At 35.7% G+C, this 24,548-nt stretch overlaps 1 protein-coding gene across 2 annotated transcripts in view; it reads left to right on the top strand.

The window, feature by feature from the left end:
* Window positions 1-24,548, top strand: part of SEC63 (SEC63 homolog, protein translocation regulator) — a 71,338-nt gene that overhangs the window by 27,798 nt on the left and 18,992 nt on the right. The window contains exons 4-15 of one of the 2 annotated variants that reach the window (XM_079939404.1): window positions 1,418-1,530; window positions 5,372-5,433; window positions 6,024-6,082; window positions 7,559-7,609; window positions 8,639-8,747; window positions 10,375-10,469; window positions 10,569-10,701; window positions 12,057-12,149; window positions 12,817-12,971; window positions 14,316-14,463; window positions 15,794-15,876; window positions 24,289-24,348. In XM_079939404.1, the coding sequence (XP_079795530.1) occupies window positions 1,418-1,530; window positions 5,372-5,433; window positions 6,024-6,082; window positions 7,559-7,609; window positions 8,639-8,747; window positions 10,375-10,469; window positions 10,569-10,701; window positions 12,057-12,149; window positions 12,817-12,971; window positions 14,316-14,463; window positions 15,794-15,876; window positions 24,289-24,348 (1,161 nt within the window). Of the gene's footprint in view, window positions 1-1,417; window positions 1,531-5,371; window positions 5,434-6,023; window positions 6,083-7,558; window positions 7,610-8,638; window positions 8,748-10,374; window positions 10,470-10,568; window positions 10,702-12,056; window positions 12,150-12,816; window positions 12,972-14,315; window positions 14,464-15,793; window positions 15,877-24,288; window positions 24,349-24,548 lie in introns of those variants that run through there. The other variant, XM_079939405.1, reaches the window with a different exon arrangement.

Below are 24,548 nucleotides of genomic sequence, written 5' to 3'. Positions count from 1 at the left end.
TTTGGTTGTTTTTTCTTTGTGGTACGCGGGCCTCTCATTGTTGTGGCCTCTCCCGTTGCGGAGCACAGGCTCCGGACGCGCAGGCTCAGTGGCCGTGGCTCACGGGCCCAGCCGCTCCGCGGCATGTGGGATCCTCCCGGACCGGGGCACGAACCCGTGTCCCCTGCATCGGCAGGTGGACTCTCAACCACTGCGCCACCAGGGAAGCCCCAGCATATATTTTTTAAGCCACAGATGTTGATTGCCATCCTATTAAGAGTTGGTTTGTAATTGCTAAAATGTAAAAATATCTGAAGATGAGATGAGAAGTTAGTATATTTTTAAAAGACATTTCTAAGGTTGGTTTAATGCAAAGTTAGAAGCAGGAGGTCTATTTATGTTAGTTGGATGGGACCCTGTGTTAGTTGACACTAAGGCAGTGTGTTGGTGTCTTTGTCATAGAAATTCAGGTTAATCTTGAGTGTACCTGTTAGCTGACTTTCTTGATTGAACTTGAGTGATGGGTCGCAGTAGAAAATTGGTCTTTTAAGTTAATCAGTGGAAAGTTAGAACTGAAATGAATGCTAGCGATCATCTACCCTTTTTTTCTCATGGAGAAAATGAGGCCTGGAAAATTTGTGTTTTGTCTGGGGTCCCATAACTTCTTAGTAACAAAGGTGAATCTAGTGCCCTTTCCATTTTTTCTGCCATACTACTTTTTTTTTTACTTCTAGTCTCTCCTCAGTAGATGGCTTGATCCAGAGACTCATATGATACACAGTAAGGAGTGTGTTAATCTTGTAGTTTTCTGCTTTGTAGAAGAAAAGTTTGCATATCATCTGAGTTTTCTTATTGTGATGATCATGGTTATCAAGAGGGATTTTTTAAGATTAAAAGGTTTGGGGGCAATTTAATGCCATAAAAAATCAATGTGAAAAATTTATTCATAGAAATTGAATCTAATTAGGAAACAACTAAGGTAAACTTATTAAGTATTTACTTAACATTAAAATATTGACAAGCAGGTGAAACCAGAAATTCTTCAGATTTTTTTCTTAGAAAGGAAGTTAACCTTTGATTTGAGTTTTTTTTCAGCCAGACTTAATTTACTGTGATCATTCTTTGGTATTTAAATGTCACTATCATTTTATTTTCTTTAAATGGCATTATATAGTATCAGTCTAAAATTGTCGGTGCCTAGGGTACTGCGTGGCACATACTAGGTGCTCAATAAAATAAAATATCTTGGACAAAATGAATATTTTTATTTTAAAAATATGTGGGTGAAATTTATAGGACAAGGTATATATAGGATGAAAACTTCATTTTCTGTTTCTGAAAATATTGAGTAGTTCAATATTTTAAGTTCAAAGTGGGATGGATTATGTTTTTACAGCATTGTGCTTATTTTTTACTAAAACAAAGCCTTTTCTTTTAGGGGGCGACAGTAGCAGAAATTAAGAAACAGTATCGTTTGCTGTCACTTAAGTATCATCCAGATAAAGGAGGTGATGAAGTTATGTTCATGAGGATAGCAAAAGCTTATGCAGCGTAAGTATTATAGGACCCGTTACACATTTTTAAGAGTGGTAAAGATAGTTTTCTATTTGAATAAAGTAGTAATAAAATAGTTGTCATACACTTTTATTAAGCGCCTCATATGTTGAGTCTATCATTTATGGAACTACCTGGCAACCCTGAAGTGTTAATTTAGCCAAACCTTAATTTTAAATAACTTACAGTAGTGCTTTTGCCATGTAAGTTGGTTAAATTAAGTAATAAGTGATGTGTTAATTGAGCTATTTTCAAAGCATCCTGATTAGAAGAGATATACTTGCACCTTGTTTTCATTTCTAGGCTTTTTGTTAGGCTAGATCTATTTCTTTTATTTTGGCTTATAGCTTGTCTCATTTAAACTATAAACTAAAGATGAGTTTAATTTTGGGGAAACAGGATAGGGTATATAAAATTTGAAGTAATTCCTTGAGTATTAATATTACAAGAGTTAAAAAGTTAGCTGGACTCTTCAGGAATCATAGATATATCCCACACAGCTCTTATGTTGAATTAAAGAGTAAAATACAGACAAGATGTTATCTGTTTTTGAGGACTCGGTGATGTATATAATTTTGTAAGCTAACTTAAAAAATATAAGTAAATAATAGGATATGCAGATATAATAGCAGGCTGTGAAAGTGGAATGTGAATGACAAAAGTTTGGGAAATATCATCTTACGCATTTTTGTGCATAATAAAAGTATATTGACCGTGTCCCCTCTCTGCCTAGCCTGCCCCCCCTTTGTGGATTGCTTGTTATCTATGTGAATATGATTCTGTAATAAAGCAATACTTTCAGGAGCTTCTGAAGTGTATACTACATTTTCTTTTCTACGCAGCAGATGTCCTCCAGATTGCTGTCTTTCAGTTGGTGTCTCCTTTTCCCCTTTTTTCAGTGTCTCCTTTAAGCATTTACCCTTGTTGCACAAGTATTGCAGTGCCTTAGTTGCTGTCTTCAGGTAATTTAAGAAGAACTGAAGATTTCCAGAGGAAGTCAGATAGCCTTGGTTTCCCTGTACAATTGTCCACCCGACCCAGAGCTTTAGCTATTGTTTCTTTCAACTTTATGTCTCCTAATCAGATTCTTTTCCCCAAAATAATTAGTAGTTTTAATTTTAGTGCTTTTGGTACAGTTATTTTTTTTCCCCCCTGAGTTTTCAGGTATTGTAACACTTTCAAGTTCATGATTTTGTTCTCAGGTTACTGGAAATCTGACTCTATGATGTATGGTCACTATTCTAAGAAGTACAGAAGAATAATATATGGCCTTTGGTTTTAACTCAGTTACATGTTCAAGATGTAGAATGTTTTGTATGTAAAATGTCTTAAATAGTTGATGGTCTATCAGACAAGTGAAGAAGTAAAATGATTATGGGACCCAGAACTTTGAGTTATTGTAACTTGTACAAGTATAATTAGATTAGTTAAAAGGGTGCATTTTACTGAATATAGGTTCTGAGTGATTGAAGCTGCTATCTTATGTATGTATAACTCTACCAGCCTAAGTTATGTAATTCAAGCAACGTGTAGAATGCAGTTATAAAAAACTGCATGATCTACAAGGTTTTTCAGAATTTGCCTTGGTTATTCAGGCTGGTTTCTCTTCCCTTATTCACTCATTATAATAAACAAGCTGGGTCATTCCTATTTCTTCAGACCAGATTGTAACTGAAAGGAAAGGAGGTATGGCTATTTTTGAGGAGTTAGACCAACTATTGATATCTGATTCATTCTTCTGGATATAGTTGGGATTTTGCTTTTGGGTGTAAAATCTATGTTTAAACTACTTTGTAACAAGTGGGCAGCATGATTTACATCCTTAAAGATATTTTGATTTTTAAAAAGTATGTTTTCATGTGTTCTTACATATGAATATGTAACTTAGCTCTACATAGCCAACTCAGGCCCTTCGCATATAATTTAGTGAAAACATTCTCTGGGTTAGGATTTATAAACTGAGGTCCCTGAAACTGTATACAGAATTTATGTGTGTTTGTAAATGTGCGTTTTTTTTCCAGGGCAGGAGGGGCATAGGTTTCATTAGATTCCTAATAGGATCTATGATATAACCTCCCACCCCCAAAGTCAAGGGGTATAATCATGTTTAGGAAGCTTTATACTCATTGAATTAAAAAAAATTATGTTAGCACCATTGGTGTTGTTTAAGCTTGTTATATATAAATTATACTGAAATCACATAGCTTTTAAGTACCTTAAGTCTTAGGAATGGATACTGAAGCACTAATAAGTAGCCCAAAATCAGTTGCTTTCTTACACTGACTTTTTAAAAAATGGATAATTCCTTTGAGTATACAGGATGGTTACACAACAGTTGTACAGATGGTTTAATGAATGAGTTAATGGAATTTTAATCAGGTGTGTATGCAGGTTGAAAAATCAAGTGCTTCTCTGATGAGAGCTGTGCTTTATTTTGCAAAACGTAAGGGCATTGTATAGAGAACAGAACAGTTTATGGTGCTGCCATCATTAGAAAGTCAGGAGGGGACAGAGATAATTATTTTGGGGAAAAGACACTGATTAGGAGACAGAAAATTGAAAGAAACAATAGCTAAAGCTCTGGGTGGGGTGGACAATTGTACAGGGAAACAAAGGCAAAAGTTTTTGAAAAACATCCCTCCCTTAGCAGAAAGGAATCTTAGCACCACTCCTTATTAACTTGCAGTCTCTCTAATAATGCCTTTCATTGGCTCCTGTATTTTACTGCGGCCTTAGGTCAAACAGTGTAAGTGGAGTTATAGTTGAATAAGGACTAAAGACATCAAGGCTCTTGTTTTCATAAATGACCAAATTGGTAAGTTTAAAAATATTTTCAAATCATTGAAAAATTTTGCAATTTTATGAAGATTCTTCTGCATTCGCTCTCTCAATTGGAGCTTTGTTGAATAGAAAATTCATTGTATCTTAAGTGCATATGTTCTGGGAAATAGAAATATGGCTAAAATTAGATTTGGACATAAACATAATCTTTTGCCAATTAGTCTGCAAGAATGCCTTCCTTATTATGTTATTGGTCATTTTGTGTGTATGTGTCTGCCTTGTCTCCTTAACAGCATTGTAAAGTTTTTGAAGGAATTGAAAATTTCTTTCAATGTTTTTTTTTTTTTTAACATCTATACTGGGACCTGGAATAAAACTACTCTCACCCTGTGCCTTGAGCCATTGCCCAGGTCAGGGGTTATGTGATTAAAAAATCACTGTCACTTTCATATTGCTTGGGTTAAGAAGCTGTTGCTTTAGCAGGTATTTTCTTAGTCTTGCTGGAAGTTGGCTTAGGAGAAAATTGTGATCTTAGCACAATGCAAATGACCTTTTCCAAAGCAGTGGAATTTTATAGGTGTTATTTTTTTCTTTGAGAATGTGGTACCAGTTTTGGAGGGATTATTATTAATCATGTATTAAGTTTATATTTAAAAAATAGATATATATCATTATTAAAGTAAAAACATGAACATTGAAGAAATTTTGGGAAATATCTGAGTGTATAAGATTTTTAAAAGTAACGTATAGTCCTCCCTGCCTCCTTAGAAAATGTAGTAGCCTTTAAAGTTGCATCTTCTGGCTTGAACTGGCTAAACCTGAGAACCCATGGGCCAACTAGGAATTTGTATCTGGGCTCAATAGTTAGCATTTTCTGTTAATGCTGAATTTCTTATTTTCCTTTCCCCCTTCTTTTCTGATTTCAGAGAGTTCTTTTCTTGATTCTCTGAAATTATCTTTAGGAAGTGAGTTGGTTAGTTAATGGAGTTTGTGTATATGAGTACTTATTTTTCAGATGTGGCTTTCTAATTTTGCACCTTTGTTCCTTTTATGCTAGTTTAACTGATGAAGAGTCCCGGAAAAATTGGGAAGAGTTTGGAAATCCAGATGGGCCTCAAGGTGTGGTAAATGATGATTAAAAAATACTGGGGTTATGATATGTGTATATTATAAAAATGTTAAACTAGATTGAAAAGAATGTTTTGATTTTCTTAGTTTGTGAATAGGAAAATTACAACCACAAGGAGTTAAACAAATATGTAAATTGAGTTCCCTTTAATTTTTACTTTATTCTTCTTTCTAGAGATTGGTTTGAAAGATAGAACTTTGATTGATTTGATGAGGAAAGTAGTCACTGTCATTATTCTTCACTTCCAGTTAGTAGTTGATAAAAATTGGATGAATAAAATCTGTTTTTCTTTACTGACTAAACATTTTCTCATATATTCATAGTGTTTACATAAACTCAGGACATATAAAATAATTTAAGTGTTCTGGGAAGAAGGAATTCACATACTTAGAATTTTTTTTTCTTCTGGAAAAATTTAAAGTTTCAAATATAAACCATGTCCATCAACTTTTGTGTAATGGAAACACATAATAAGATAATCTTAAAGCTTTTTTGGAGGGGCTGGGGGAGACAGAATTTGGGGATATAAAGAAATAAAACTGGAAATGGAGACTCTTCAAAAATATTCTTCCTATTTTAGCCACAAGCTTTGGAATTGCCCTGCCAGCTTGGATAGTTGACCAGAAAAATTCAATTTTGGTGAGTACATTTAAATAAGACACTGTAATGTGTTCGATATATCTTGGTAATATATAGAGAGCTTTACAAAGAAAATACTGGTGTGCTGTTTTCAATTTAACTGTGTATTGTGAAAACTGTTTTTGCATAATGGAGAAAAGAATCGGTTCCTATTATTAGGTTGTTGGTTTGGGGCAGTGTGTTCTAGTATAGGGTCCGTCCCCCCCCCCCCCGCACTGTTTAAGGAATTCCTTACAGTTGTGGCGATTTCTTGTGGAGGTGGTTTCAGATTGGGTCCTACTCTTGGTTTAGGGAACCACTGTTTTTTTATGGTATCTACATTTATCTTACGTAGCGCTCAAAATTTAAGTTATCTTTTATTCCACATTTACCCAGGCTAAATTAATTTTAATGTGTGCTAACATAATGATATATATTATATGTGGCACTTCAGGAGACAGTGGGATATCAGACTTCAGTCTGTAATATAGAGGCTGCAACTCCTAAAACATCAGGAATTATCCTAACCTATTGTTCAGGAATTCCCTACTTCTCCTTTCTTGAAAATACTTATCTAGGAGCTATCTTTGAAGCAATAAAAAAATCCATGTTTTGTTTTGAAAATGGCTATTTAGTGTTATTTTATGGCTGTTTATTTACATGTTATTTTCCAGGGTATATAGTTGCTGTATATAAGCATGTTTATTATGCTTGGGGTTATTCAGGGAATACTAGAGAAGAGAAAAGATAGTTAGCTACCAGATTTGGGATCAAGCAGTAGGACAGAAATCTAAGACCAATAGATAGAAATTACTTGCAAACAGAACATTATGTGTTCTGTTTGATATTTAGGCAAAGAAACCAGCTTCTACCATTTATTTGGAAGGCACTAACTACTTGCCAAGGTGTGGATATATAATACAGTTGACCCTTGGACAACCGGGGCTTGAACTGTGTGGGTCCACTTAATACGTGGATTTTTTTGATAAATACGGACTACAGTACTGCACAATCCATGGTTGGTTGAATCTGCGGATGCAGAGCCACAGGTAATGGGGGGCCAACTCTGAAGTTAGAGTTGGATTTTCCACTGCAAGGAGGTCGGGGAGCCAAGCCCCACATTGTTCAAGGGTCAGCTGAAGTTGGCCCTCCCTTTCGGCATGTTTTGCATCCGTGGGTAAAGAGGCCCTACTCTTTTATCACCATTTTATATAAAGGACTTGAGCATCCCTGAATTTTGGTATCCTTGGGGCCTTAAAACCAGTTCCCCATGGATACCAAGGGATGACTATATATGCTGAAGGTTCCCTATCTGCAAAAGGAAAATAATAATGGTACCTTCCTCTTAGAGTTTGAAAATAAGGATTAAATGAAGTACTGCATGAGGAGTGCTTTTAATAGTGCCTCCCCCATGTAAGCCTCAAAATAAGTGTTCATGGATGTTGTCATCATTTACCTGGTGAAGGCCATAACTTTTTCTTTCCTTTTCAATTCAAGGTTTTACTTGTATATGGATTGGCATTCATGGTTATCCTTCCAGTTGTTGTGGTAAGTTCCAGCTCTTTTTATTAACATTTTTTAGGGAAGGGAATCGGTGCATGCTTTGGAGTCTCCTTATAAGATTGTAATTTGTATTAGAATATAATCCATTAATCCTTGAATTTTAAGAATCTTATATTCAGTTATACTTTAAAGGTCTTCTAAAGGTGACATCTCTTTAGTATGTTAAAGTGAATCTCCTCCTGATGCAAAAATTACACACAGATGAGATAGTACAGATGTATTTAGAATTTAAAATGAAAATCTTCCGTTACCACCTCCCCCAACTCCATTTCTCTGTCAGAGATAATCACTGCTAAGTTTGCTTCCTTTTCAGATATTTTTCTATGCATTATGTATATATACATGTGCACATTTTTTTTTAAATGTGATCTTACTATATGTATTGTTCTGTGACTTTTTTTGCTTCATATAGGGGTACAACATGTAGAACGACCTCATTTTTAAAAACAGTTGCATAGTACCTCAATATTGAGGTACCATAAAGTTTATGATTTTATTGTTTATTACTCTTATGACTGGTGGTATTCTTACTGATCTTACAGTTCCTATGGGTCCCATAGTGAGGCTAACAATTAACCTGTCTTGCCTTCTTCATAGGATTGTTGTGTGAGAATCCACTTGTGTGGAATAATGTGAATGAAAGTAGTATATCAACTATAAAATTGCCTCTTCGCTTATTTGTCCAATATTTATTGAAGACATGCTATGTGTGAGGAACCAGCTTGTTGCTTATAGCAGTGGGTTGTTTCATTCCTATTTTGTCTTTAAACAATTTCTAGCTGAAACTTAAATGTTTTAATCATATATATGTAATGAGGTAGGTTGGTGTTTAGGCCTCAGGCAGCATAAATATTTACCAAATAAATCATTTGAAATATGTAACAAAGGCATTTGTTCTAAAGAGCAGGTCTTTTTATTGGTTTATGAACATTTAGAAAATTTGACCATTCTGCATCAAAATTAACATTTATCATGGTTTTTATGCTTTATTTCTGGTTTAATTTTGTGTTTTAGGGCTCTTGGTGGTATCGCTCAATACGCTATAGTGGAGACCAGATTCTAATACGCACAACACAGATTTATACATACTTTGTTTATAAAACCCGAAATATGGATATGAAACGTAAGTAAATTTAAGTAACTGTGATACTAGATTATTTTCTGAGTCGTTTATGTAGAGTTGATATATATTCAACTGGAGAAATTCCATTTAATAGTTTTAGGGATATTCAGTTCATTATAGCTAAAGCTGGAGGAAAATGCTAACACCCTTTATCATATGTCTTAATCTGTAGTTCTGTTATTCCCATTTTACTCAGCTATATGTATATATCAATACATATTTTTTTCCCTCCAGAAATTTTATGGTAAAACTTCTTGTGGGCTAATTTTGTAATAATACCAGCTAGGATTTCTTGAGTATTTGTCATTGCCAGGCATTGCTAGCCACTATGCATGTATTAACTCATTTAATCTTTGTATGCCCCCATAAATAAGTGCTGTTTTTAAGCACATTTTATAGATGAAGAAACTGAGCCCAAGGATACACAGTAAGTGACAGAGCTAGGATGGAACTCAGGTAATGTGGTTCCCAAGCCCTAAACCAGTACATACATAAAGCTTTGTTTAGCTGGTGGGTTTGCTTATATATCCTTGGTTTTAGCATTGGCACCATTTATATAGCTGTTGTTTTCATTCAGACATTTGAGGGTAGTAATAGTACTAGCTCACACACATTACTATGCTGACTGTGTGTCAGGCACATATGAAGAAACCAAGGCCCACAGAGAGGTGAAGAATATTGTTCTAGGTCATTCAGCTATGCACTTAACCTCTTTACCGTCCTGCTTTTTGTGAGGATGTTGCATGTATTTTCTGCTGTAAGGTAAGATTGATGACTATAGTGCCAGTCATTGAAGAACTTGTATAGGCCAACGAGGGTAACGCTAATATATGTGACCTCACATCATGTGTATTTCAAGGAACACTATTCCTACAAAACCCTCCAGAGTTCCATAATAAAAATTTCTGCAAATTACAATATATTGTAGTTTACTCAAGGCTCTGAGGAGTCATGAAGTGAAGAAACCTGAAACTCTTTTTTTTTTTTTTTTTTTTTTTTTTGTGGTACGTGGGCCTCTCACTGTTGTGGCCTCTCCCGTTGCGGAGCACAGGCTCCGGACACGCAGGCTCAGCGGCCATGGCTTGCGGGCCCAGCCGCTCCGCGGCATGTGGGATCTTCCCGGACCGGGGCACGAACCCATGTCCCCTGCATCAGCAGGCGGACTCTCAACCACTGCGCCACCAGGGAAGCCCCTGAAACTCTTTTTAACTCTTATTTCTCAGCTTTATTTAGCCATGGAGTCCCCGCCCCCCCCCCTTTTTTTTTTAACAAAGCAGTTAGTAACATCACATAGAATACTTCCTACCATAAATTTCTGTGGAACACATGCTTAGGTCTAGAAACAGATGCTATTTGTAGTGATTTTAATGCACCTAGTTGCTTCTGGGCCCTTAATTTGATGTGTATTTCTATTTACTTGTGATAGGTAATATTGCACACATTTTAAAAAGTGAGATGTTGCTTTTGTTATGAGAGAGATTAATGCTTATTGATAGTGGAGTTCAGATGATTTTAGCATTGTGTGTGATTGGAAAACTGCCTCGCTCTAGGATTAATCAAGTATCATGGGAGGTGGATTAATGGGTGACCAAATTTATTTTTCTTCATATTTCTTTTGTTTTCTTAGGTCTTATCATGGTCTTGGCTGGAGCCTCTGAATTTGATCCTCAGTATAACAAGGATGCCACAAGCAGACCAACAGATAATATTCTAATACCTCAGGTTAGGCCTGTCTCCCAAATTCCTTGATAAACATTTAAGTATATAAGGTTAATGCTTTTTTAAGTATACATTTTTAAATAATTATTTTATTTACTCTAGCTAATCAGAGAAATTGGCAGCATTAATTTAAAGAAGAATGAGCCGCCACTTACCTGCCCATATAGCCTGAAGGCCAGAGTTCTTTTACTGTCTCATCTTGCTAGAATGAAAATTCCTGAGACCCTTGAAGAAGGTATTTGTGATTCTAATATCTGTAGGATTTTAGTGGTACAGAAGAGGTGGATTTAATTAGACCTCGTGGTGCAGTGTTTTTTTGTCACTGTTCTTTTTTGCTCAATCAGATAATTACTCAAGGACCTTTTAAAAACAAATCTATATGCTATGTACATAATTCACAAATTCTTTGAAGGTATTAATAAGTCAGATGTTTTGGCAAATGTTAAAATGTTGTATTTCAAGGTGAGAGAATACTCTCTATGAAAAATGTTAAGTCAGTTGCAGATTATACAATAATTCCTGATGGCTTTTAAAAAAGGATTTTGTAAGCCTTTTGGGGCAAGGAAAAAATGGATTTTCACAACAGATGTCTCAGTCACTGCCACCAGTACCACCATCATACTCCAGGAGTAGTTACCAATGAAGTGTCTGTTTAATCTTTATTTAAAGCTTCAGAAGTACTTGAAGCCATCTATTCTACTTAAAAGAAAAGCAGTGGATTGGGACAGTGGTGTTTCCAGGGATGTCATGAATTTGAGTGTCATCTCTTTTCACTTGCATTATTTCAATTGGAAGTTCTAAAAGAAAGTTATTATCCTTAGGGAATTTTCTTTCTGAATGAACCAACCCTCCCCCCACCACTTTAAGCCAATCAATAATGCAATCAAATGCCTTTGAAAACAAGGTCAGTTGATGCTCAGTGATTAATGATAGGATAGGCTGCTTATGATGGAATCAAGGAGCGCTATTTAGGCATTGTTTATTGAAGTTGCAAGTTAACTAGTAATTCTGTTCCTAATGTTCTGTACAGATATGAAACCATCTCCATTTTTACCAATTATCTTAGAATCAGGGAACAGATTTTTTTTTAGGTTGAGTACCAACCCCAATGGATGATCTTAATGGTTAACTATTATATGCAGTATAAATGAAAGTGTCTGTCTCCCTCCTCCTCCTCCTATCCTCCTCTCTCCATTTGGTTGACATTTATTCTCAGTCTTAGTCTTTGGACTTATCCATAATTATAGGAATTTAGGTACACAGGAAGAAGAATTTTGAAGTTCTTAAATCAGTAAGATTATGATTAAATTTAAGATTAAGGCTATTTCCAAAAAAAAAGGTAGGGAGTAATTTATAAAGCCCAAGACCATAATATTAAAAGTTTGCCTTTGAAACATCTAATTTGAGGTAGGGTTTTCTGATTGATTTTTGACATAGTGCTGCCGAGGAGAAACTATTGTAATATTCTGAGGTCATGTGAAAAATGTGTGTGACAGCTTAAATTTAGCATTCGTCTTGGACTACAGGTGATAAAGGTGTTTTAATCATAAAAGAAGAATGATTTGTTTCAGGTGTTTTATTGTTTTGCAGATCAGCAATTTATGCTGAAAAAATGCCCTGCCCTACTTCAAGAAATGGTTAATGTAATCTGCCAACTAATAATAATGGCCCGGAGCCGTGAAGGTGAGGAGGAAGCATAATTATGTTGTACTTTTTCTTGCAAGCACATACAGATTACACTTCATAGTTTTAAGATTTTTGGGTGCTTAGTATAATTCTGTCTGTAAGGTGAATCAGTTTTCCCAGTTTTGTTCATGGTTTTCCTTATTTCTTTCCTGTATTTTTTATTATGTAAAGTATGGTGACTTATGTTCTTTGAATTTAATTTTTCATTGTTTTATTGTTATTTATTGTTTGCAGAGATTTAAAATACCCTTTTCCTTCCTCTGAGTAGTTTTAGAATTAGGTTAACAATGAGTTTGAAGTAATTCTTTAAGTGATGTGATGATGATTCATCTGACGTGTAGTGTTTTTTACATAATGGAAAAAAGAACGAGGGAGTTTATTTATGGTCAGTAATGGAAAGAGAGACCCTTAAAAAAGAGATACTGGTTGTGTTTTGTTGTTATGGATGATGTCAGTTTTTGGCATGACATCAGTATGTGCATTTGACCAAGTTTGTGTATTTTCTGTGTCTTACCCAGTAACTTTTAAAGGAAATTCAACACTGTGATCGTAAAATTTGAGGTGTTAAGGATGTTCACATGAATTTGTTTTTGTGATGAATTGTGTACTCCTGAACATATAAAAAGTCCAGACCTGTTTTTGCTTTTCTTCTATTCTTTCTAAGAAAGGGAGTTTCGTGCTCCAACTTTGGCATCCCTGGAAAACTGCATGAAGCTTTCCCAGATGGCTGTGCAAGGCCTTCAGCAGTTTAAGTCTCCCCTTCTGCAGCTCCCTCACATTGAAGAAGACAATCTTAGAAGGGTTTCTAATCATAAAAAGGTAATTTGCTACTTTAAAATTAGTTTTAAGCAGTTTGTCCTGTCACTTAAAGGTAACATGAATGAAAATTTTTCTAGAAATGGTTACTGTGAACTTCTTAGATTTATAATGTTTTAAACATTCTAAAACATCCCTCAAGTGATTCTGTTAATACTTTCTTGATTAGGTAGCTGTTTTATAATATTTTACTACTGTAGTGGTTTACTTTGGGGGTCAGTGCATTTTAGCAGTCAACACTTTCTTTTTTCTTTATGTTGCCAAAAATAAGCGTACTAAGTAAAAATGCACTGTATACTTTCCATTTATTTCATTCGTGGCTTAAAGGTTGGGCCATAGTTTATTGGTTGAGTCTGAACAAAAAAAATCAAGCATTCAAAAAATAAGTAGATCAAATACAGATAATTCTTATTTAGAAAATACAATCTGTATATAGATTATGATAATGAATCTTAAGATATTTCAGAAATGTAATATAAATGAAAACTTGAGGAAATACAAGAAAAAGTGGAATGAAATTGTAAGTTTGGTAGATTTTAAACATTACTTTGTATGTATTGATATTAGACAAAGTAGGCAGAAGATAGACATTGGATTTGATAGTGTTAAGGCAGAACTAATAAATACATATTAGAAATTTGCATCAGAGTTCTCTCCTTTCGAGGAAGTGTGTTACTCTTATAAATTTGATCACATTTTAAGTCATAATTGTAAACTTCAGAATTCAAAAGCAGGTATTTCACATGCCTCATGAGCTAATCCCTATCGGTGAAAGTAAAAATTAATAACTGGCACCGAATACTCAGAAATTAAAAAACCCTCTCCTGAGTATCCATTTAGCCAGGCTGGGTTTTACTGCAATAACGGATAGCTGTATTTAGAAAATAACAAAAATGAGAGTACTGCATAGTAAAACTTAAGGGTGCATGCAGCTATTACTTGGACATAAATTCATACTCTTAAAGGTTTTTATCATTAAAATTAAAAATAAAGGTCTGCAAACTGAACAAATCAAATGACAGTCATTCTTGCTTGGGTCAAGAGTTTATATGAATGTTATTATTTTTTTCCTCTAACTTTATTTTTTTCTAATTAAAAAAAGTAGCTGTGTATTAACTTTGTAATAAAAAAAATTCTTAAAAAAAAAAGAAAAATTCTTAAATTTCCTTGGAGAAAAAGGCCATGAAATACAGTGAAGTCGTATTTTCTGCTTTGAAATGTATATAATCTTAACATTTTTCTAAAAGTTTTTGGATTTTGTTTTGGTAAACATGCTAATAATTTTCCTTTTATGTAAAGTTATATGACTTCGGGATTTATTTTCTTTCTCTCTCTTTTTAAATTTAGTACAAAATTAAGACTATCCAGGATTTGGTGAGTTTAAAAGAATCAGATCGTCACAATCTATTGCACTTCCTTGAAGATGAAAAGTATGAAGAGGTTATGGCTGTCCTTGGGAGTTTCCCATATGTGACCATGGACATAAAATCACAGGGTAAGTGGGAGGTTTCCCATTGCTTCCCTTTTGATAGATTGGCTTTTGTTTATTTGCCTCAAGGCCCTCAAAACACTTCATTTAATAACTTTTAATTAGACTTTGCAGAACTGTAGTTTACCTGTCAGATTTGCTGTGATGGAAGATGTTGTATACTTATTAGTTTTGAGAACCCTACTTTTATTATCCTCCTAATGGGCTTAGGTTTGAGGATGCTTCTGTTCTGTAGTTCAGCTTTCAAGAAGATCTTAACTTTTCAAAGAATGAAAGAGATTTCTAGATGTAATGAAGGATATTTGAAATATATCTATTGTTAGTATAAGATACCTGCTTAGTCCTAAAATTAATTTTTAAAAAACCTAATTTGTTTATATTAATTAAATCTTGAGAATCACCATGCTCTGTGCCACATTTCATGTGTTTTTCTTGACTTACTTCTGTCTTTGTCTGCTTGGAGTGAAAAAAAATAGAGATTATTTTTCTACCTACATAATTGTCCTGTGAGTTCCCATTTTAGAGCCAAATATAGTATCTTAGTATGGTGACAGAATTAGAGATTATTCTGCTCCATTCCTTCATTGTGACATTGTTCTGAGCTTTGACATTTGCTAAGTTGCCATTGTGAAAACATTCTTGTGGGACCAAGAATACAAGGATGTGTTAGGAATGGTTTCTGTTTTTAAAGGGCTTGTAGTTAAGTTTATTTTATTGTTAGACTTTTGGGGTTGTGTGTGGCAAATGTGGTTTTAAAAAATTAAACAATTGCAAAAAATGTTTTTAAAGTGTTTTTTAATATAAACAATATTTTCAAGTTCTTGCCTTAAAATATCTTTACTGTTGCTCAGAATACTAGTTTTAATTATTTTATTCTTACAGGCACGCATTTGTTCATATAGGTAAGATCTTGTGAGTATAAAGTTTGCACAATTTAATAGAGTGACAGAATCCTATTTTTATATCACTGTGAGAGAAAGCTGTTGTAGTCCTAACATACTCTGTTTTAAAAGGCTTGGGTTTGAAACTTGGCAGTGTCGATATAGCCATTTTGTGACCTTGGGCATTTTACTTTATTTCTGAACCTCAGTATCTTCTTTAAAGAAATAATAATAATGCTTCATAGAGCTGATTTAAGGATTAAATGGGTACATTGTTGAAGGCATCTACTAGAGAGCTTTTTACAGAGTACATAGTCAATAAATTATTTTTTATTTAGTAGGTTTAAAACTCTGTATGTTTGAAATACTGAAATACCAGATTGATTTGAATAAGTTGTTTTGCTGTTTGCCTTGACATAGAACTTGATTTTTATTTATTTGTTTTTCTTTTATAGTATTGGATGATGAAGATAGCAACAACATCACAGTAGGATCCTTAGTTACAGTGTTGGTTAAATTGACAAGGCAAACAATGGCAGTAAGTAGTCTGTAGTTTTATGCTTTAAGAGTTATGTGTTAAGGCTTTTATATTCTCTCACTCTAAGTTATACATTCTCAAAGTCAAAACTGTTGTAGATTTGCAAATGTAATTTTGCAGGTTCTGTTAGCTGTTTTGAAATTTTAAATTAATTTTTATAGTTTTCACATTAGTTTTTCACACACACACAGTTGAAAAATACATTAATTCTTCCTCTGATGATTTGTTAATTCCCTATAAAACATTATAATTACAAGGTCGTGTGGGTATCATTCTTAAATTGTAAAGTGTTATACAGAGATTAATTATTGATTATTGTTGAGAATTTTATTACCTCCTTTTTTTTGAATTTTATTTTTTTATACAGCAGGTTCTTATTAGTTATCTGTTTTATACATATTAGTGTATATATGTGAATCCCGATCTCCCAGTTCATCCCACCACCACCAGCACCCCCCCCCCCGCCACTTTCCCGCACTTGGTGTCCATACGTTTGTTCTCTACATCTGTGTCTCTATTTCTGTCCTGCAAACCAGTTCATCTGTACCATTATTCTAGTTTCCACATATATGCGTTAATATACGATATTTGTTTTTCTCTTTCTTACTTACTTCACTCTGTATGACACTCTCTAGATCCATCCACGTCTCAGAAATGACCCAATTTCGTTCCTTTTTATGGCTGAGTAATATTCCATTGTATATATGTACCACATCTTCTTTATCCATTCATCTGTCGATGGGCATTTAGGTTGCTTCCATGTGGCTATTGTAAATAGTGCTGCAATGAACATTGGGGTGGATGTGTCTTTTTGAATTATGGTTTTCTCTGGGTATATGCCCAGTGGTGGGATTGCTGGGTCATATGGTGATTCTATTTTTAGTTTTTTAAGGAACCTCCATACTGTTCTCCATAGTGGCTGTATCAATTTACACTCCCACCAAGAGTACAAGAGGGTTCCCTTTTCTCAACACCCTCTCCAGCATTTGTTGTTTGTAGATTTTCTGATAATGCCCATTCTTACTGGTGTGAGGTAATACCTCACTGTAGTTTTGATTTGCATTTCTCTAATGATGTTGAGCATGTTTTAATGTGCTTCTTGGCCATCTGTATGTTTTCTTTGGAGAAATGTCTGTTTAGGTCTTCTGCCCTTTTTTTTTGGCGGTACGCGGGCCTCTCACTGTTGTGGCCTCTCCTGTTGTGGAGCACAGGCTCCGGATGCGCAGGCTTAGCGACCATGGCTCACGGGCCTAGCCGCTCCGCGGCATGTGGGATCTTCCCGGACCGCGGCACGAACCCGTGTCCCCTGCATCAGCAGGCGGACTCTCAACCACTGTGCTACCAGGGAAGCCCCTGCACATTTTTTGATTGGGTTGTTTGTTTTTTAATATTGAGCTGCATGAGCTGTTTATATATTTTGGAGATTAATCCTTTGTCCGTTGATTCATTTGCAAATATTTTCTCCCATTCTGAGGGTTGTCTTTTTGTCTTGTTTGTCGTTTGCTTTGCAAAAGCTTTTAAGTTTCATTAGGTCCCATTTGTTTATGTTTGTTTTTATTTCTATTACTCTAGGAGGTGAATCAGAAAAGATCTTGCTGTGATTTATGTCAGAGTGTTCTTCCTATGTTTTCCTCTAAGAGTTTTATAGTGTCCGGTCTTACATTTAGGTCTCGAATCGATTTTGAGTTTATTTTTGTGTATGGTGTTAGGGAGTGTTCTAATTTCATTCTTTTATGTGTAGCTGTCCAGTTTTCCCAGCACCACTTATTGAAGAGACTGTCTTTTCTCCATTGTATATCCTTGCCTCGTTTGTCATAGATCAGTTGACTATAGGTGCGTGGGTTTATCTCTGGGCTTTCTATCCTGTTCCATTGATATATATTTCTGTTTTTGTGCCAGTACCATATTGTCTTGATTACTGTAGCTTTGTAGTACACTCTGAAGTCAGGGAGTCTGAATCCTCCAGCTCCGTTTTTTTCCCTCAAGACTGCTCTGGCTATTTAGGGTCTTTTGTGTCTCCATACAAATTTTAAGATTTTTTGTTCTAGTTCTGTAAAAAATGTCACTGGTAATTTAATAGGGATTACATTGAATCTGTAGATTGCTTTGGGGAGTATAGTCATTTTCACAATATTGATTCTTCCAATCCAAGAACATGGTACCTCTCTCCATCTGATTGTGTCATCTTTGATTTCTTTCATCAGTGTCTTATAGTTTTCTGAGTACAGGTACAGGTCTTTTGTCTCCCTAGGTAGGTTTATTCCTAGGTATTTTATTCTTTTTGTTGCAGTGGTGAATGGGATTGTTTCCTTAATTTCTCTTTCTGATCTTTTGTTATTAGTGTATAGGAATGCAAGAGATTTCTGTACATTAATTTTGTATCCTGCAGCTTTACCAAATTCATTGATTAGCTCTAGCAGTTTTCTGGTGGCATCTTTAGGATTCTCTATGTATAGTATCATGTCATCTGCAAATAGTGACGGTTTTACTTCTTCTTTTCCCATTTGTATTCCTTTTATTCCTTTTTTCTTCTCTGATTGCCGTGGCTAGGACTTCCAAAACTATTTTGAATAATAGTGGTGAGAGTAGACATCCTTGTCTCGTTCATGATCTTAGAGGAAATGCTTTCAGTTTTTCACCATTGAGAATGATGTTTGCTGTGGGTTTGTCGTATATGGGCTTTATTATGTTGAGGTAGGTTCCCTCTATGCCCACTTTCTGGAGAGTTTTTATCATAAATGGATGTTGAATTTTGTCAAAAGCTTTTTCTGCATCTATTGAGATGATCATATGGTTTTTATTCTTCAGTTTGTTAATATGGTGTATCACATGGATTGATTTGCATATATTGAAGAATCCTTGCATCCCTGGGATAAATCCCGCTTGATCATGGTATATGATCCTTTTAATGTGTTGTTGGATTGTTTGCCAGTATTTTGTTGAGGATTTTTACATCTATATTCATCACTTACACTGGTCTGTAATTTTCTTTTTTTGTAGTATCTTTGTCTGGTTTTGGTATCAGGGTGATGGTGGCCTCATAGAATGAGTTTGGGAATGTTCCTTCCTCTGCAATTTTTTGGAAGAGTTTGAGAAGGATGGGTGTTTAGCTGTTCTCTAACTAAAAGTTTAATAGAATTCACCTGTGAAGCCATCTGGTCCTGGACTTTTGTTTGTTGGAAGATTTTAATCACAGTTTCCATTTCATTACTTATGATTGGTATGTTCATATTTTCTATTTCTTCCTGGTTCAGTCTTGCAAGGTTATACCTTTCTAAGAATTTGTCCATTTCTTCCAGGTTGTCCATTTTATTGGCATAGAGTTGCTTGTAGTAGTTTCTTAGGATGCTTTGTATTTATGCGGTGTCCGTTGTAACTTCTTCTTTTTCATTTGTAATTTTATTGATTTGAGTCCTCTCCCTCTTTTTCTTGATGAGTCTGGCTAATGGTTTATCAATTTTGTTTACTTTCTCAAAGAACCAGCTTTTAGTTTTATTGATCTTTGCTATTGTTTTCTTTGTTTCTATTTCAGTTATTTCTGCTCCGATCTTTATGATTTCTTTCCTTCTACTAACTTTGGGTTTTCTTTGTTCTTCTTTCTCTAGTTCCTTTAGGTGTAAGGTTAGATTGTTTATTTGAGATTTTTCTTGTTTCTTGAGGTAGGCTTGTATAGCTATAAACTTCTCTCTTAGAACTGCTTTTGCTGCGTCCCATAGGTTTTGGATCATCATGTTTTCATTTTCATTTGTCTCTAGGTATTTTTTGATTTCGTCTTTGATTTCTTCAGTGATCTCTTGGTTATTTAGTAATGTATTGTTTAACCTCTACGTGTTTGTGTTTTTTCCGTTTTTTTCCGTTATGGATTTCTAATCTCAAAGCATTGTGGTCAGGAAAGATGCTTGATATGATTTCAATTTTCTTAAATTTCCTGAGGCTTGATTTATGACCCAGGATGTGATCTATCCTGGAGAATGTTCCGTGTGCACTTGAGAAGAAAGTGTAGTCTGCTGTTTTTGGATGGAATGTCCTATAAATATCAATTAAATCTATCTGGTCTGTTGTGTCATTTAAAGCTTGTGTTTCCTTATTAATTTTCTGTTTGGATGATCTGTCCATTGGTGTAAGTGAGGTGTTAAAGTCCCCCACTGTTACTGTCGATTTCCTCTTTTATAGCTGTTAGCAGTTGCCTTATGTATCGAGGTGCTCTTGTGTTGGATGCATATATAATTATAATTGTTATATCTTCTTCTTGGATTGATCCCTTGATCATTATGTAGTGTCCTTCCTTGTCTCTTGTAACATTGTTTATTTTAAAGTCTATTTTATCTGATATGAGTATTGCTACTCCAACTTTCTTTTTTTTTTTTCCGTACGCGCGCCTCTCACTGCTGTGGCCTCTCCCGCTGCCGGAGCACAGGCTCCGGACGCGCAGGCCCAGCGGCCATGGCTCACGGGCCCGGCCGCTCCGCGGCATGTGGGATCCTCCCGGACCGGGGCACGAACCTGCATCCCCTGCATCAGCAGGCGGACTCTCAACCACTGCGCCACCAGGGAAGCCCTCCAGTTTTCTTTTGATTTCTGTTTGCATATCTTTTTCCATCCCCTCACTTTCAGTCTGTATGCGTCCCTAGGTCTGAAGTGGGTCTCTTGTAGACCACACATATATGAGTCCTGTTTTTGTATCCATTCAGCGAGCCTATGTCTTTTGGTTGGAGCATTTAGTCCATTCACGTTTAAGGTAATTATCGATATGTATGTTCCTCTGACCATTTTCTTAAATGTTTTGGGTTTGTTTCTTCTCTTGTGTTTCCCACGTAGGGAAGTTCCTTTAGCATTTGTTGTAGAGATGGTTTGGTGGTGCTGAATTCTCTTAGCTTTTGCTTATCTGTAAAGCTTTTGATTTCTCTGTGGAATCTGAATGAGATCCTTGCTGGGTAGAGTCATCTTGGTTTTAAGTTCTTCCCGTTTATCACTTTAAATATATCATGGCACTCCCTTCTGGCTTGTAGAGTTTCTGCTGAGAAATCAGCTGTTAACCTTATGGGAGTTCCCTTGTATGTTGTCATTTTTCCCTTGTTGCTTTCAGTAATTTTTCTTTGTCTTTCATTTTTGTCAATTTGATTACTTTGTGTCTTGGCGTGTTTCTCCTTGGGTTTATCCTGCCTGGGACTCTCTGCACTTCCTGGACTTGGGTGGCTATTTCCTTTCCCACGTTAGGGAAGTTTTCAACTATAATCTGTTCAAATATTTTCTCGAGTCCTTTCTCTCTCTCTTCTCCTTCTGGGACCCCTGTAATGTGAATGTTGTCCCATTTAATGTTGTCCCAGAGGTCTCTTAGGCTGTCTTCATTTCTTTTCATTCTTTTTTCTCTATTCTGTTCTGTTGCAGTGAATTCCACCATTCTGTCTTCCAGGTCACTTATGTGTTCTTCTGCCTCAGTTATTCTGCTATTGATTCCTTCAAGTGTATTCTTCATTTTAGTTATTGTATTGTTCATCTCTGTTTGTTCTTTAATTCTTCTAAGTGTTTGTTCTTTAGTTCTTCTAGGTCTTTGTTAAACATTTCTTGCATCTGCTCAATCTTTGCCTCCATTTTTTGTCCGAGGTCCTGGATCATCTTCACTATCATTATTCTGAATTCTTTTTCTGGAAGGTTGCCTTATCTCCACTTTATTTAGTTGTTTTTCTGGGGTTTAATCTTCTTCCTTCATGTGGTACAAAGGCCTCTGCCTTTTCATTTTGTCTGTCTTACTGTGAATGTGGTTTTCCTTCCACAGGCTGCAGCATTGTAGTTCTTCTTGCTTCTGCTGTCTGCCCTCTACCTGCTTCTTTTTAGTCAGTTCTTGAGAATGTACTCCCTTTTATTTTTATTTTAAAAAGTACAGTAAAATTAGCTTTTTTCCCCCCTAATTATGTGAAAAATTCATGCTGTGTGGGGAAAAAAATTTAGGCAATGCAGAAAAGTATAGGAAGAAATTAAAATCACCTAAAACTCTACCATTCTGAGATCATCAGTTTTGAAGCTCATACCTTTAGCTAGCCTAAAGCATGAATACCCACAGAGTTAAATGATATTTTTATCATGGATCCCTTATCTCACTCCTGCTGCCTCAGGAAACCTCCTTGTCATACCCAGATGACCAGAATTCAGTCTTGTGTAAATCTTTTTGTATCTTTCTCCATGCTCATGTTTACTATCTGGACCTTTTCAGTGAATATATGTACATGCATGTATATGTATACTGGTAGTTTTCTCATTCTTTTTCATTAAATGCAGTCATAGTGTATATGTTTCCTGCATCTTGTTTTTCTCAGTTTCTGTAACATATTTATATTACCTCCCAAGCCAAGTATAACTCCCAAGTTTCAACTACAGTCGTTAACTCATTTTTAATAGACTGTAGTATTTCAGCTCAGTTTTATTCAGCCAGTGGTAGATTTTAGCCTATTCTACTCTGAGATCTATTGGCATCTGTAGGAAACCTATGCTACCTTCTTTTTTGTTTTGTTTTGTTTTTGTTTTGTTTTGTGTGTGTTTTTTTGCGGTACGCGGGCCTCTCACCGCTGTGGCCTCTCCCACTGCGGAGTACAGGCTCTGGATGCACAGGCCCAGTGGCCATGGCTCACGGGCCTAGCCGCTCCACGGCATGTGGGATCCTCCTGGACCGGGTCACGAACCTGTGTCCCCTGCATTGGCAGGCGGACTCTCAACCACTGTGCCACCAGGGAAGCCCACCTATGCTACCTTTAAAACCCATGTCTAGAACCTCTGGTAGGAAAAGCATATTTTGTAGTAGGACATATCAAATCAAAGATACTGATTTTATGGTAGCAAGTGGTAAGGAAGCATTTGTATCATGGACTCTGGATGAGAGGTGCCTCCTGGGAGAAGAGGAAGCTCTAAGCCAGTGGCCAGGATTGGGTTTAGAATCTAGACTTACACTGCCTACAGGCTTTGAAATTCCCAGCCTGAGAAATGAGCACAAAATTGGCCTTGGGCTGTTGACACTTCTCAGGTAATTAGTAAAAGAAAAAGCAAAAGTGCCCTGGAGGAAGGGAAAGAATCAAGTATTTATCTTTCAGTTCTTGCATCAGTTGTATCTCAGCATAATTAAGCATTAGAACCCAACTAATAAGTGAAGAAATGAAGTAGAGATAATAGAATTAGGCTAGAGGCTGGCAGACTTTTTCCATAAAGGTCCAGTTATTAAATAATATGTTCAGGGCTTCCCTGGTGGCGCAGTGGTTAAGAATCCACCTGGTAATGCAGGGGAAATGGGTTCGAGCCCTGGTCCAGGAAGATCCCACATGCTGCGAAGCAAATAAGCCCGTGAGCCACAACTACTGAGCCTGCACTCTAGAGCCCGCGAGCCACAACTACTGAAGCCCGCGCCTCGCCTCGAACCCATGGTCCATAACAAAAGAAGCCACAGGAATGAGAAGCCCGCGCACCAAAACAAAGAGTAGCCCCCACCCACCGCATCTAGAGGAAGCCTGCGCATAGCAAGGAAGACCCAACGCAGCCAAAAATAAATTAATTAATTAAAAAAAATTGATATGTTCGGTTTTTACAGGCCATACAGTCTCTATAGCAACTGCTGAACTCACAAATGGGCATAGTTGTGTTCTAATAAAACTTTGTTTAAAAAGCAGACAGTGAGCCATAGTTTGCTGACTGATGCATTAGGCCAACAGTTTGAGCCCAACAGTTATTGTTTTCACTTGTTAGTTTTAATAATTCTAGGGAGTTTATGAAACACAACCCATATCACTTGTCATCTTCTAGTATAGATTCTTGCTAAATTCTTATTGGATTTCAAATCCTAAATTTATAGCTTCTGCACTGATTCTAAATGGATTATTTGGTGGGTGGGTATGTCTTTAGGATATGTAGATTTGGTGTTCCACTTCTTAGTTATATCTAAGTTATATCAGTTATATCAACAATATCACTTAAAATCATAAATAAACTAATATTGGTCTCGTGAAGTTTCAATGTTAGAGAATAATGTAATATATTCAAATTCTCATAACTTTAAAATAGTCATGTCTTATTACTATTAGAATAAAAATAAAAATTTAAATTATGAAATATGACTGACTTATGAGTTTACATATTTTAAGGCATTGCATTTATAAATTTAAGTAGAATGTACTTCTCAAAATATATTCAAGACAGATGTGAGATATTTCAGAAGGTAACTTCTAAAGCATCATTTAGTGATTGCTAAATTTGCACACATACATCATTTAGTAATTGCTTCGAGTCTCCTGTCTATCCATGGTTTTGTCCCCACCCCCTGCAATTGTCAGCAGTTAAAAAACTTACTGATAACATATATTGAAAGATTGCTTTATCGGAAAGATAAATATAGGTTGACAGACTTTATATTTTTCTTCTCGCTACCTGTAGGAAGTATTTGAAAAGGAGCAGTCCATCTGTGCTGCAGAGGAACAGCCAGCAGAAGATGGGGTAAAAACTTCAGTTTTCCTATCTATCTTTCAGGTGAAATAACTGTTTTGTTTAGTTCTCTGATTGATTTATATTGCTGTGGGAGAGTAATTCACTTTACTACAACATTTATTAGTTTAGTCATTTCCATCTAAAATTTACTATGACTTCCAAATGAAACTAGTGCTACAACTTCTGAGTGTGCATGTGTGTTGTGATTT

This window comes from Stenella coeruleoalba, assembly GCF_951394435.1.
Source record: "Stenella coeruleoalba genome assembly, chromosome: 12".
NCBI lineage: Eukaryota > Metazoa > Chordata > Mammalia > Artiodactyla > Delphinidae > Stenella > Stenella coeruleoalba.
This window is presented reverse-complemented; position numbering and strand designations above follow the sequence as displayed.